Source organism: Dama dama, chromosome 27 (genome assembly GCF_033118175.1).
Source record: "Dama dama isolate Ldn47 chromosome 27, ASM3311817v1, whole genome shotgun sequence".
In the NCBI taxonomy this organism is placed as follows: Eukaryota; Metazoa; Chordata; class Mammalia; order Artiodactyla; family Cervidae; genus Dama; species Dama dama.
The window spans coordinates 33,287,402-33,303,086 of NC_083707.1; the positions used below are offsets into that span (position 1 = coordinate 33,287,402).

The 15,685-nt window shown below is 41.4% G+C and overlaps 1 protein-coding gene and 1 pseudogene across 4 annotated transcripts in view; one reads left to right on the forward strand and one right to left on the reverse strand.

Annotated features, from left to right (window-relative positions):
• Positions 1 to 15,685, forward strand: part of OSBPL1A (oxysterol binding protein like 1A) — a 202,478-nt gene that overhangs the window by 71,564 nt on the left and 115,229 nt on the right. For all 4 annotated transcript variants that reach the window (XM_061131363.1, XM_061131360.1, XM_061131362.1 and 1 more), the window contains exon 15: positions 8,174 to 8,255. In XM_061131363.1, the coding sequence (XP_060987346.1) occupies positions 8,174 to 8,255 (82 nt within the window). The remainder of the gene's footprint in view (positions 1 to 8,173; positions 8,256 to 15,685) is intronic.
• Positions 4,322 to 5,276, reverse strand: LOC133047521 (large ribosomal subunit protein eL6-like; annotated as a pseudogene).

A 15,685-nucleotide genomic window follows, 5' to 3' on the forward strand; every position in this document is an offset into this window, starting at 1 on the left:
CGTTTCCAAGGCAAACCATTCAGTGTGAGTAATCCAAGTCTGTGTTCCAACCAGTAATGCTGAAGAAGCTGAAGTTGAACAGTTCTATGAAGACCTACAAGACCTTCTAGAACTAACACCCAAAAAAAGATGTTCTTTTCATTATAGGGGACTGGAATGCAAAAGTAGGAAGTCAAGAAACACCTGGAGTAACAGGCAAATTTGGCCTTGGAGTACAGAATGAAGCAGGGCAAAGGCTAACAGAGTTTTGCCAAGAAAACACACTGGTCATAGCAAACACTCTCTTCCAACAACACAAGAGAAGACTCTACACATAGACATCACCAGATGGTCAACACCAAAATCAGATTGATTATTTTCTTTGCAGCCAAAGGTGGAGAAACTCTATACAGTCAGCAAAAACAAGACTGGGAGCTAACTGTGGCTCAGATCATGAACTCCTTATTGCCAAATTCAGACTTAAATTGAAGAAAGTAGGGGAAACCACTAGACCATTCAGGTATGATCTAAATTAAATCCCTTACGATTATACAGTGGAAGTGAGAAATAGATTCAAAGGGTTAGATCTGATAGACTGTCTGAAGAACTATGGATGGAGGATCCTGACATTGTGCAGGAGGCAGGGATCAAGACCATCCCCAAGAAAAAGATACGCAGAAAGGCAAAATGGTTGTCCTAGGAGGCCTTACAAATAGCTGAGAAAAGAAGAGAAGCAAAAGGCAAAGGAGGAGAGGAAAGATACATCCATTTGAATGCAGAGTTCCAAAGAATAGCAAGGAGAGGTAAGAAAGCCTTCCTAAGTGATCAATGCAAAGAAACAGAGGAAAACAATAGAATAGGAAGGACTAGAGATCTCTTCAGGAAAATTAGAGATAGCAAGGGAACATTTCATGCAGAGATGGGCATAAGAAAGGACAGAAATGGTATGGACGTAACAGAAGCAGAAGATAATAATAAGTGATGACAAGAATACACAGTAGAACTGTACAAAAAAGATCTTTTTGACCGAGATAACCACAATGATGTGATCACTTGCCTAGAGCCAGACATCCTGGAATGTGAAGTCAAGTGGACCTTGGGAAGCATAACTATGAACAAAGCTAGTGGAGGTGATGGAATTTCAGCTGAACTATTTCAAATGCTAAAAGATGATGCTGTGAAAGTGCTGCACTCAATATGCCAGCAAATTTGGAAAACTCAGCAGTGGCCACAGGACAGGAAAAGGTCAGTTTTCATTCCAATCCCAAAGAAGTGAAAGTGAAGTTTCTCAGTCATGTCCAACTCTTTGCAACCCCATGGACTGTAGCCTACCAGGTTCCTCTGTCCATGGGATTTTCCAGGCAAGGGTACTGGAGTGGGTTGCCATTTCCTTCTCCAGAGGATCTTCCCAACCCAGGAATTGAACCCGGCTCTCCCACATTGCAGGCAGACGCTTTACCATCTGAGCCACCAGGGAAGCCCAAAGAAAAGTGATGCCAAAGAATGTTCAAACTGCCACACAATTGCACTCATCTCACACACTAGCAAAGTAATGTTCAAAATTCTCCAGGCCAGGCTTCAACAGTATGTGAACCATGAACTTCAGATGTTCAAGCTGGATTTAGAAAAGACAGAGGATCCAGAGATCAAATTGCCAACATCCGTCGGGTCATCAGAAAAGCAAGAGAGTTTCAGAAAAATATCTACCTCTGCTTTATTGACTACACCAAAGCCTTTGACTGTGTGGATCACAACAAACTCTGGAAAAGTTCTTAAAGAGATGCGAATACCAAACCACCTTACCTGTCTCCTGAGAAATCTGTATGAAGGTCAAGAGGCAACAGTTAGAACTGGACGTGGGACAACAGACTGGCTCCAAATTGGGAAGGGAGTGCATCAAGGCTGTATATTGAAACCCTGCTTATTTAACTTATATGCAGAGTACATCATGTGAAATGCCAGACTGGATGAAGCACATGCTGGAATTAAGATTGCCGGGAGAAATATCAATAACTTGAGATATGCAAATAACACCACCCTTATGGCAGAAAACGAAGAAGACTAAAGAGCCTCTTGATGAAAGTGAAAGAGGAGAGTGAAAATTTGACTTAAAACTCAACATTCAAAAAACTTAGATCACGGCATCCGGTCCCATCACTTCATCGCAAATGGATAGGAAAACAATGGAAACAGAGACTTTGTTTTGGGGGGCTCTAGAATCACTGCAGATGGTGACTGCAGCCATGAAGTTAAAAGACGCTTGCTCCTTGGAAGAAAAGTTATGGCCAACCTAGATAGCATATTAAGAAGCAGAGACATTACTTTGTCAACAAAGGTCTGTCTAGTCAAGGCTATGGTTTTTCCAGTGGTCATGTTTGGATGTGAGAGTTGGACTGTGAAGAAAGCTGAGCGCCGAAGAATTGATGCTTTTGAACTGTGGTGTTGGAGAAGACTCTTGAGAGTCCCTTGGACTGCAAGGAGATCCAACCAGTCCATCCTAAAGGAGATCAGTCCTGGGTGTTCATTGGAAGGACTGATGCTGAAGCTGAAACTCCAGTACTTTGGCCACCTGATGAGAAGAGCTGACGCATTGGAAAAGACCCTGATGCTGGGAAAGATTGAAGGTGGGAGGAGAAGGGGACGACAGAGGATGAGATGGTTGGATGGCATCACCGACTCGATGGACATGAATTTGGGTAGGCTCCAGGAGTTGGTGACGGACAGCGAAGTCTGGCGTGCTACAGTCGATGGGGTTGCAGAGTCGGACACAACTGAGTGACTGACCTGAGCGAGTACTCAATAGTCACATGTGGCTGTCAGCTTGGAGAATGCAGATATAGAATGTTTCAATCATAGAAAGTTCTTTTGGATCAAACTGGGATGGGCTCTTATATTTGAGGTGGCACTAGGAAAGTGGGGGTTTTATTCATTGAGGATATCTTGATTCTTAAAAGCTCTGAACTATACCTGTGTTATAAGAAGTAATGAACAGATGATGCAAACTTCTAAACATATGAGAAAGTGATGTCAGACTTTATTGACTGAAGAAATGATTCCTAATTAAAGTGAATGTGCAGGAAGATGAGTGTACATCAACTCAAAGCTGATGAATGGTATCCATACAAGATATCAGGCAGGTATATACATATATATATAGATATGTTTAAGATTTACAGCTAAGTGAATAGGGCATAGTGTAAAAATCTAATATGTAATATGCTTCTGGGCTTCCCTTGGCTCAGTGGTAAAGAACCCACCTGCCAAGCAGCAGAAGTGGGTTCAATCCCTGCATCGGGAAGATCCCCTGGAGAAGGAAATGGCAACCAACTCTAGTATTCTTACCTGGGAAATCCCATGGACAGAAGGCCTGGCTGATTCCCTGGAGCACGAAGGCCGGCTGCGTAACCCAAGGAATATTAGCCTCTTTCCTTCTTTCACTTTCTCATCGTCGACTCTGGACCACCAGGTTCTGGTCCATTAAAGGACCCCAACAGGGTTGCAAACAGTTGGACATGACTTATCGACTACACAACAACAATATGCTTCTACATGGGAGAAAGAAATCAGGGATGTACAGTTGAGTAGGTGATATCATCCTAGGGAAGATTCGAAAGTATTAGCAGTTGTTGCTTTGAGACTGGGAAAGGGAGAAAACGTGGACTCTAGGACTGATTAGTAAGTGAGGGAGAATTGTCTTTGTCATTCTCTCTCTCTCTCTCTATATATATATATGTATATATACACACACTTTGTGTAAATAACTAATACAGAATACAACATTAAGAATATTACAAATCACCAGGTACCAGAAAGAATCAGTGTGCCGTGGACTGGCTTAGACTGAGGGAAGATGGAGTATGGGGTTATCCTTGAAGTGGATTTGACTGGAGTTTGGAAAGTTTGGATATCAGTACGGGGCTTCGGAGCTCAGGATGCTGGCTGTTGTCTGCAGAGGAAGGTTATCTGGGTTCTACAATCCATTAATTTTAAAGTTTAATGTTATTAAGATACAATTTTTATGTTAAAATGAGGACATTGTAGCATCTTCAGTTTGATGTGTTTTGACAAATACCCTGTGCAGCCACCACTCCTATCCAGGTGTGGAATGTTTTCATCATCTCAAAAAGATCTCCATTCCCCTTCCAGACAGTGTTCTCTACTCCATCTCAGGCTGCCACTGAGCTGCTCTGTCATCTTTGTCAGCTTTGCCCATTCTAGGATTCCAGCTACATGGAATCACACCATATGTCCCTTTGGTGCCTGTCATCTTTCACCCACAATGCTGTATCAGTAGTTTCTTTTTATTGATGAGTAGAAGGCAGTCTGCTTTGGTCCTTTTTTTTTTTTTCTTAAATGGACAAGTTATTTAATTAGGTTCTTTGCAAGAAGTTCAGAATACTACTTTGTGAGGGTAAATTCCATTTGTGAGAGCAAACACAGAGCGGAGGTAGCCCTGGAGCTGAGGGACAGCTTTGATTCTTCACAGAATTTGTGAGTCCACAGCTTTCTGATCAACCTTGCGCTGCTCTGTGATCTCGTATTTCTCTCTCTGTGTCAAAGATCTCACCCTCTTGGTGTCTCGGTTTACGCAGCTTCTTCTTGAAGTAAGTGTCAGTGAGATGTTCTGGGATTTTCACACCACTGATATCGATTTTGGTGGAGGTGGCAATGACAGATTTCTGGTGTGTTCTACGCAGAGGAACTCGATCGAGGGATAGAGGCCCAGTCACAAGTAGCAAGCCACTGCCCAGCTGCTTCAGGAAAACGACCCTCTTGCCTCTGTGGCGCCCCGTGAGGATGATGAGAACGGTCCCAGGAGTGACGCTGGCGGGCAGCTTCCTCACGTGCTTACTGAACGGTTTCTTGCCGTGACTCAACAGTTTCCGAGGCACGTCTTCAGTAGGGTAATACCTAGGCATTTTGCAAAGTTTGACCACTCGGGTACCACCATTCTTGTCGCCACCAACTGGTTTTGTGACAGTAGCAAGAACCCGAACCTTCTTTTTCTTTTCAACCTTGGATTTAGCTGCTGAATACTTTCTCTTGTACAGAGCCTTTCTGGAATACATGGCTGATCGGGAATATCTGCCAATTCCTCTGACCAGGACAGGGTTTCGGCTGCAGTGGGGCTTCCCCTTCTTAACTTTCTTCACCACTTTCACCTTTTTAGCCTTGTTGACAGCAACAGCCTTCTTGGCTTCAGGTTTTTTCTCCTTAGTATCTGGCTTCTCAGGCTTTTCACCCGCCATCTTGCAAGATGGGAAAGAGCTGCTTTGGTCCTTTTTTAAAAATTGAAGTGTAATTGATTTACAGTGTTATGTTAGTTTCTGGTGGACATCAAAGTAATTCAGTTATACATTTACATACCTACTTCTTCTTACTGTTTTCCATTATGGTTTATTACAGGATGTTGAATATAGTTACCTGTGCTGTACAGTAGGACCTTATTGTTTATTTTATATGTAGCAATTTATATCTACTAATGCTTTGGCTCTCAATTAACCAACTATGGGATTGTCTGTATGTGGCAAATAGGCTGGAATTAATGACCTGTCTCCTACCCTAACCACTCCTCTGTAGATGCCTACTCCATTGATACACATTTTTGAACTGTCTTGTATATCAGGATTGACACAGTAGTTTAACATCAACTTAAAACCAACAGCAGAACTCTGGATGGGAAGAAGTAGCAGCAGGAGACCTGTGTCCTGAGTGGGACCCAGATGCTCACCCAGGCATCTGCAGCCCTCTGTGGCTGAGGTCTGTGGGTGTGCTCCTGTTCTTGGGTTCTGTGCCCAGGTATCCTGGGTATGAAATACTGTCACACTTCAGCTATAAGAACACAGCTTGCATGAGAGCTCATTTATGTAGAGTCAATAAAAATGGAAACCTAAGAAGAGTCCCTGACATAAGGAGTGTAGCATAGAAGTCAGTGAGACACCATGCTGGGCTCTGCAAAGAATGTATGAACATTAACCTTCCTAAATCCTTGGTGGCTCCGACGGTAAAGAATCTGCCTGCAATTCGGGAAACCCGGGCTCGAACCCCGGGTTGGGAAGATCCCCTGGAGAAGGAAATGGCAACCCACTCCAGTATTCCTGCCTGGAGAATTCCATGGACAGACGCGGGCTATAGTCTATGGGGTGGCAGAGTCGGACATGACTGAGAGACTGAGCATGCACACACTATTAGATTTTTAGGTTTTTGTACGATATAACCAATAGGCACTAAGAGGAACTGATGACAAATTGGAGAATGTGGATTTTTAAAAATAGTGTTTATAACGCTGCTGCTTCTTAGCATCAATTAAATGACATTAATTGTTTAGAATAGCAGATACCTGTTTGTATACAACTATGAAACAGCATGTGTAGATGGAATCTTCTCCAGCTGACCTACCGAGTAACTCTTAAGTAAATTGTGGATCAGGGTAAATTTTTTTGCTGTTAGAGATGCTGAAGGATGATGAATGTAATTCCGGTATTTGAGGATGATGCAGGAGAGTATTTCTTGTCTTTAATTGTAACCACAGGAACTACGATTATACACTCACAGTCTGCAAATGAAGCTAGTGTTTGCTTTTGTGTACCCAGTGAACTTTTCACCATAGAAAAAAAGAGAGACAGAAAACAGTAGTATTGACGTGCACATGGGCAGCGGTATTAAATATGTATAGAGTGAAATGACAATTTTCTATTAATAAATTATGAGTGATACATTTGGTTGTGCAGTGTATGTTTTCAGTGGCCCCTGATCGACTTTTTTCTTGCCTTAAATGTGTATTTAAAGACTGTGTCTGAAAGAATTATCCAGCATATCGTTTCTATTTTTGTGGTGGCATGGAAAGGTATTGGCACAATGTAGGTATTCTTCCTATCCCCCTCCCCCCCAAAAAAATGAACTGCATTTTTATGTTGTTGGAGCTCTCAAAATGGAGTAATGTACATTTTAGAGAGAACATTGCCTGTCACTAATGTGGTACCGTGATTAATTCTGCTGTGGTTGAGCTGAGCTGAATCACTGAAAGATTTATCAGGTGGGAAGCATGCGTTCCTCTATCACCTTGGCACATAGGTCTGATTTAGGGGGAGTAAAAATGTTGGTGATGAGCCAGTTGATGTTAGGAGTACAAAGTAGAGAATATTCATGCGTGCATGCTCAATCATGTCCGACTCTTTGCTGCACCTTGGACTGTAGCCCGCCAGGCTCCTCTGTCCATGGGATTCTCCAGGTAAGAATACTGCAATGGATTGCCATTTCCTCCTCCAGGGGATCTTCTTGATCTAGGGATCAAACCCTGGTCTCCTGCTTGGCAGACGGATTCTTTACCACTGAGCAACCAGAGAAGAACTCATAGGCTTAATGTATTACTCAACCTCCAATAGTGTGATAATCTTGATAAGGTCAAGGTTCTCAGAATATTTTCTTATTGCCATAACCAACCAACTTTACAATGATGATTTTCTTGCTGCTTCTTCTTGCTTCTTAGTTTCCTTTAAAGGGAAACGAAAAAAAACTTATTTCAGAATTACATTGTTAGATTTACCTGATTTTTCATTTTTGGACTTACAAATCTATACTAAAATGGGGTGCAGTTTACATCATGAAACTCTGTATGTTTTGCTTTTAGGGATCTAAATATGTAGAAATTTCAGATTACACGGAAGACTGCTTTACCTTATTTTCATAAGCTTTTACTGACTGAAACAGTGTCCTACTGTTCTGACTATGTGGGGGCTGTGCTCACTTAGATTTGCTGAACGAAAATCCGGTTGTGGTCTCCAAATGTTAGTACCATCTGGATTTTTTCAAACAAAAACAATTTCTAAAAAATATTCTTAATGAGTGCATTTTATAATTTCTCAATGAATTTAATCAAGCCTACTAAGTGTGAATAAATCAGAAAGCTGTCAGATATATTTTGTGTAATGAGTTATTAGAAGTAATTGATAAAGTTGTGTAGTATCTACTTGACATGTTGAATGTATTTAAAATTTAGAATTGTTTTTATTAATTTGTACATGGTTATATTCAGTTTCTAAGGCGGTTTTCTCTTACCCTTTTCTCTCTGTTAGGAACATGTCTCAATTATTACAGTATATCAACCTGTGAGATAAAAAGTTTCAATAGCAACATTAAAGCATATGTACTGTAAAAATCCTGTATTTAACTTTTCTTTTGTTTTCTTTTCCAGAAAGCACAGATATGCCAACAGAGACTCGATAGAGAAATTTCCAACTTTCTCAAGATGATAAAGGAGTGTGACATGGCTCAAGGTAAAAAAAAATAAAACCCCATTCTTTAAGACACCCATCATCATAGTTGTTCACCCTTGTTGGTTATACATTACAGATAATTTTTGGTTTTGAATTCAGAATTGTATTTGAAAAACAAAGTTAACCTTCTGGGGCTGTAATTCATTTTGGCTATGCAGTGAGAGCTCTGTTTATGAATCCCAGAAGACTTGGGTTTTGGAGTCAAATTGTCTTAGATTTGAATCCTTGTTCTGCCACTTATTAGTTGTTACTTTTAAGTGGGACAGTTAATTTCTCAGAGGTTTAGTTTCTCTGTCTGCAAAATGAAGGGGTCGGCAGTTCCCAGGTCTTGGTCTTTGCCATTCTGTGAATGTATACATGAACTTGTCTAATGATTAATCTCCTTTTCAAAAGTAAATTTTTATGCCTTTACTTTCCTTTAGTTATGAATTACCAAGAGTTAATTATAAATACTCCAGAAATCAAAATACAACCCAGTGCAAAATACAAAAATCCCAATATAAAATCTAATATGCAAATTAGGTTTTGAGAAAAAGTTGATTACTTTGTAAATTAAACAGTTATAGTGTGCCTTAGACTTGAGACTCTTAACAGTTGCTTTAGACTTCCGCTATGATATGTTTGTAAAGAACTTCACTAAAATTTAATCAACTTAGTTGTCTATGAGATTATGACTGTATTAATTTTAATCATGATCGAGTTTGTATGTGCCCAGGGAAGGTGAAGAAATGTTGATATCAGAGTAAACTGAGCATAAAAGTTCTGTATCTTTCCAGACGCACCTCAGGCGTCACTTTACTTTAGTTCAGCAGACAATTATTTATGTGCGTGATGACAGCTTGGGAAGGATAGCAGTCGTTTTGATTATTAACTGCTAGCTGGAATATTTTATTACTTAGTACTGTTTATGTTCAATGGGCTTTTAAATAATAACAGCCTCATTATATTTAATTCACATAAGCCTAGAATTCACCTATGTGGAGTATATCAGTGGCTTTTAGTTTGGTTACAGACTTAGGCAACTGTGACTATCAGTGGGCTTTTAAAATACCATCCTCACCAAGAATCATCACAACCCAGCTGAGATACTAACAACATTTAAAAAGATACGGAAACTGTACGGAGTGAAGTGAAATGTAAAGATTATTTTTTTTTCTTCTGAGCCAAATTAAGAAATTATATCAGAATTACAACCAAATTGTTTTGTTTTTTTTTTTCTTTTGAACCTTGAGTCAGATGTCTTGGTTCAGATCATCTGTATGACTTGTCAGTCATAATGAGGGCATGCATCAGTTGTGCTCTTAGAGACATACATGGTATTCAGTACCAAGAGTGAGTTCACTTTGCATGGTGACATCTGGGAAACTTTGAAAAATGTTTGTGATCTGACAGCACTGTTTCATGTATCTGCAGTAAAAGTGGGTTTACATGTGAACGATTATAGACATTATTTTCTGAAAGACTGGTGTAGATAAATAGAACAACACACACTCAGGAAATAGAGTTGAGATAATTTTATGAATGGAGTTAGTTTTGAAGGTAACTGAGTCTTCTCAATGCCAAGGGATTGTACAGAATAACCTGGCACATGAGTTTTATTAAAGGGAGCTGACAGATACACATCCTACTCCAAATGCCTACGTAGGTTTCCAGTGACATCTCAAGAGGAAAAACTAAAATGTTTGTGGACAGAATCCAGATCTTGTGGTTGGGATTGTTAGTTGGTTTATGTTTTGGTACAAAATTGTATGAATGTGAACTTGAAGACTCCATGCCCTCTTTCTTACTGCATCTTCTATAGTACACATTCCGCTCTGGCCGCCGCCTGCGTCCGGATCACTGCAGCACCTGCCCTTTACTCTCCCTGCCTTCTGGGAACCCCCCCTGCATTTCATGCTTAAAGGGGATTGAGTCAGAAGGCTTTCAGGAACTCTTCCAACTCAAATGCTGTGAAATACTGCATGATTGGTGCCAGATTAATTTTAGAAAGTTACAGTTTAAAAATGATTATAAATGTGGTTTTTTTTTTTTTTTTTGCCTGAGAACTTTTAAGTGTCCTTGAAACTGCAGAATAAAATACAGACTTTTTATCTTGGCATTTAAGGACATTCTTAACCTGATCACAAACTGATTTTTTAGGTTTATTTACAGTTCTTCTCCCCATGATCCCTGTGAACACGTTTAACCAAACACTGTGTCTTTTGGTCCTCTGTTAAAGTAATACTTTTGTTTTCATGTGTGTGTTAGTCATTCAGTTGTGTCTGACTCTTTGTGACCCCATGGACTCTAGCTCATCAGGCTCCTCTGTCCATGGGCTCCAGGCAAGAATACTGGAGTGGGTAGCTGTTTCCTTCTCCGGGGGATCTTCCTGACCCAGAGATTGAACCTAGGTCTCCCACGTTGCAGGCAGATTCTTTACTATCTGAGTCACTATCGTTTTCACGAGAGGACCTTAAACCTGATATCTACCTGGATTAATGCTAAAGTTATGTATTTGACATGGACAACACATCGTTCAAGGTGTAATGAATGCAGTATTGAAATCGCTACAATTTTATCTTTACCAAAAACCTGGTTGCAAAAATGAATAAAATCACTCAAACTTATAAAACTTTTGGAAGACTTCCTGAAGGCCATGTAGTCAATCTGTTCTACCTGACAACTCTAAATTTACCCTTAGGTGTAATAGCCAGGTTTTGACCATTGTAAATAATGTTGTATGGTACACTTACATTTGATCACATGACTTTATTACCATAGGATTCTTGGCAATGAGATTAATGGGTAAAAATATATTAATGTTTTTGAACCTATTGATATATACTTATAAGTAACTTTCCTAAAAAGATACTTTACTTTACATGCCAAGTTTAATACATGCACTTTATTGCTTAATGTGTATAGTAAAACCCTGGTTGAAAACATTATCATGCTTTAGTTACCAAAAAGAAAAAACTCTTGAAAAGCACTTTTATTCAACCCACTTACAACTTTAGTCAAACTCCTGGATTTTGAGTTAAGATTCTTGTCACCCCCTCACTGTTGCCATACCAGTCCAAGCCACCCTCATCTCCTTTGTGAGCTATTAAAAACAGCCTCCTGATTCAAATCCCACCCATGTCCCTACAGTTCCTGCCCCAGGGATCTTTCTAAAGCATTAGCGGGTTGATACTCTTAGCTCAAAACATCCTTTGCTTCCAAGTCTTCTCACTTAGAGTCAAAGATGAAGTCCCTCTAATGATCTCCAGAGTCTTCCTGTCCTGTCTCACCTCCCTGTCCTCATCTCCTGCCTGCCTCTCTGCAGCCTCACTGGCCTTGCTCTCCCTCAGAGCTGCCTGGGTGTGCTGGCCCTTCTGCCTGGAAGGCTTTTCTCCAGGACTTTCCCTGACCCCCTCCCCCTTGCTCCAGCAGAACCTTGCTTGATGCCCTGGGCCCTTGATCACTATCAACTTTAGAAGCATTTTTAAGGCTTCTTTGCCCTTGGCCCTCTGATTGGCTCCAGCTGACAGAGATCTTGTCAGGAGATGGGGGAAAGGTGGGAGGAGGGGTCGGTTGGGGTCACCCCGCTCCCTCCTGCATGGCTGTGGTCTACTTGTGGCTGGACTCCCCTCTCTATGGGCCCAGGGCCCTAGCCTATGCCTGCAGTTCCCACCGTCCCCTCCCTTTGCCCTCTGTCCCAGGGTCGTCCTGCCTGCCTGTCTGTCCACTCACCATCCTCATGTTTGTGAGTCACCTCCTTTTAAAATTCTCATAGTTACACTTTGACTTTGTGGGCTCTTTCTGCCATGACATTATTGATACCAAGTCCTGTCTCAACGTCCAACTTGGACTCTCTGCATCCCCTGCCTTGCATTTTTCTTCTCTTTGTTACTTACCAGCCTCCCTCTGTGTGTGTGTGTGGAGTTGACTGTCTGCCTCTCCTGTTGGAATATAAACTCCACAAAGGGAAGAACTTTGCTCTGTTTTATTCACTGATTATCTTCAGCACCTAAGCTATGTGCACAGCACATAGTAGGCGCTTGTGTTCCCTTGGCTCTTGTCCAAGCTCCCCTCCCCGCTTCCATACACACACACATACATTTTGAATGAATGAAATGAGTAACATATTTAGCTAATAAATTTATAACATTTCTATTGAACTCGGGGAGAAACAAGTACTTACTACATTTGTTCTGTCAAGTTAATGAGTATACAGATCATACAATTCAGTGAAATCTTGTAGGGACTTAAAGAGGGAAGAAACTGTCAGCCCTCCCCTCGGGAGCAGTTTTCATTCTTGAATGGATGGGGTTTCCGCAGTCAGTGCCATTGGTTTTTGTATGGGATTCTTCTCTGGATTCAGTGCTTTTCCTGAGACAAACCTTTGAATCGTTCTTGAGGATCTGTGAGTAGCAAACTTTCCGTCTCATCTAAATCTTTATTTGACCTCCGCTGGGTTACAGTTACTATCCATTAGTTGTTTTTTTTTTTAAATATATAACTTTATTTATTCTTTACTTTTGGCTATGGATCTTTTGTCGCTGAGCGGGCTTTTCTCTAGTTGTGGCAAGCAGGGGCTACTCTCTAGTTATGCTCTCAGGCTTCTCACTTCGGTGGCTTCTCTTCTGGGGGACACAGGCTCCGGGGCGCACAGGCTTCAGTAGTTGTGGCACGTAGGCTCGGTAGCTGTGGCTTCTGGGCTTAGTTGCTCCTCAACATGTGGGATCTTCCCAGATCAGGGATCAGACCCCCTGTTTCCTTAATTGGCGGGCAGATTCTTTATCACTGAGCCTCCAGGGAAGCCCCTCCATTAGTGTTTTGAAGATGCAGTTCCAATTTCTTCTGGCTTCTGACATTCTAATGATGATTCTTTGGTAGGCTTTTTTTTTTCTTTTTAAAGTTCTCTTATTGCTTTTCAAAGATCTCCCCTTTGTCTTTGTCATTTTACAGTTTTAAACTGTCTTATATATGCTATTCGAGACTTTTTAATTCAAAGACTCATTCATTCCTTCTTCAGGCTAGGAAAGTTCTTTGTGGTTGTTGCTTCTTCATTCCTGCTCTTCTCTTCTGCAGAAACTTCTTGTGGTCATGTTGGGAGGCTTCTTATTTTATCCCCCATCTCTTAGTGTCTCATTCTGTTTCTATTTTTTCTGTGTTATATTCTGAGTAATTTCCTCAGATCTGCTTTCTAGTTTCAGTTTCTTTCTCAATTTGATCTAGTTGGTCTGTTTAGTCCTTTGACTTTCTAATCCTAATGGACTGTATTTCATCACTGTAGAAATGCTAGGTGGTGGTTTTAAAAGTTTTTATTTTTTTCCATAGAGGACTGCTCTTCCATAGTACATATGTTTCTAACTTTATTGCTAATAATTTTAAATATATAAAACTAAGCCCTTTTCAGTGTGTTCTTCTGTCTCAAGTTGTTGGTGGAGCCAGTTCTCTTATTTTGTTGGCTGACTGTCCCTTGGAATGGATTGCTTGCTTCACTTTGGATTTTAACTTTTTATTGGGAGTGTGTTTTTCCTCCTCCTGGATTCTGGAAGTGTCCCTTCACAGTAGCTTTGTTTCTGTTGAGGATGTAATCATTGTAAAATCGGATTGCATACTAAATGTGGCACAAACCAGGGATTTCTGTTTCTCATGACTCCCACTCAGAGCACTGGCAGGAAATGCCCTTCTTCACTGCTGCCCTGCCCGTTTCTGTTTTCTCTGGGGATCCAGCCCTTTACAAGGCCTTGCTCTGCTTGGTGAGATCAGAGCCACATCTCCTTTCACGAGGATGTGAAGGAGCAGCTCTCAGATCCCCAGTTTATGTCCAGCTGACCTCTGACCTCCCGGTGCGTGGCCTTCCCCATCGCACCCCTGCCTGTTCCTGTTCTGTCAGCCTTGGCTTTTCTGTTGGTTTCCAGCATATCTGGGATTTTCTTCTTTCCAACTCTGATATATATTATTTTATTACTATTATTTTATCAGCATCTTTGTGGGTTTGGGTTGGAAGGAGGTCTCCTCAGCAGTGTAGTCAGCTAGGTACCACAAGTGTCCCGTGCACTTTCTAATGTGAAATATGTCAGTAATGCACAAATTGTATTATCTAGAATACAGCCACATATAGCCCTTTGTATGTGTGCATTGCTTTGTGTACTTTTCATATATTAATTAATTCATTTTAAAAAATATTCATTGATTTGGCTGTTCCAGATCTTAGTTGTGGCACGGAAACCCTTAGTTGCAGCATATGGGATCTAGTTCCCTCACCAAGGATCGATCCTGGGCCCCCTGCATTGGGAGCATGGAGTCATAGCCACTGGACCATCAGGGAAGTCCCTTTATTAACTCTTATTCCTTATGACAACCCAGTGTTAGTACATAACTATTATGTCCATTTTATAAATGGACACAGAGAGCTTATGTAACTTGTCTTGGGTCACACAGTAAGTAAAAACCAGACAGAGTTTGATCCTAGGCAGCCTGGCTGCAGAGACTGCTCTTCACCAGTAAAGAGCCTGGACTAAATAAAAAATTCTGTATTTCCTCCTAAACTTTTGATCTGTGAGCTAGAAAAGGTTACAGATTTTCATGCCTAGATCTGCATCTACAGTGAAAGGACAGTCACTTGGCGGCTCCAGCTGAGGTATTGTTCCAGTCCTTTGGGTCTCCTGTTCAGAAGTTCAAGGGGACGGTGGAATTGATGCAGGGCTGAAGTCTCCAACTCACAACAAAAAAATCCTTTGTATTTTTTCTGTCAATTATTGTTATTCTTTTTTCCTCTTCTCTTGTCCTGAGGTTCTTTCTGGTATTTTTCATCTCAAAGAACGCATCTCCATTTGATACGCTTTCCCAAGCCCAAGCCTTGGAGTCATCTTACCCTTGGAGTGCATCCTTGATGTGACGCACATCCCATGTCTCCTGTATCTCTCCTTGTCCCTTTCTCTGTTCCTCTGTCCCTACGCTTACGCGGGCCACAGCCATCCTGCCCGTAGGCCGCAGCCCTTCTCATCTGGCCATGCTGCCTCCAGGGAGTGTTGCACACTGTGGTTTGAGAGGTGCCTCTAAACACAGATCAAGTCTTGAGGCCTCAGTGCCTTAGGGGGAATCGAACTCTACCTTGACCTGCGTCTCCTCATTTTAGCAATATCACCTCTCACCTCTTCCTTCCTCTTACTCAGAGTTCAGCAATGCTGAACTTTTCTCTTGCCTTAGGGTCTTGTTCCCATCACGTGAAATACTAGCTTTTCCTCATCTTTTAAATGTAGCTTCTAGAAACTTCTTGGCTTCTCTAAGACTAGCCTACATGTTCTTTCTTAGTGTTTCCAAATGACCCTCCAACTAATTTGCATCACTGTACCTCTTTCTGTTTCCATTTCCCCCTCTGGGCAGACCTAGCTGCCTCAGGTCTCAGAAGGGGACAGAAGAACAAGCAAAAGCTCAGGCCAGTACTGTTACACCTGCCC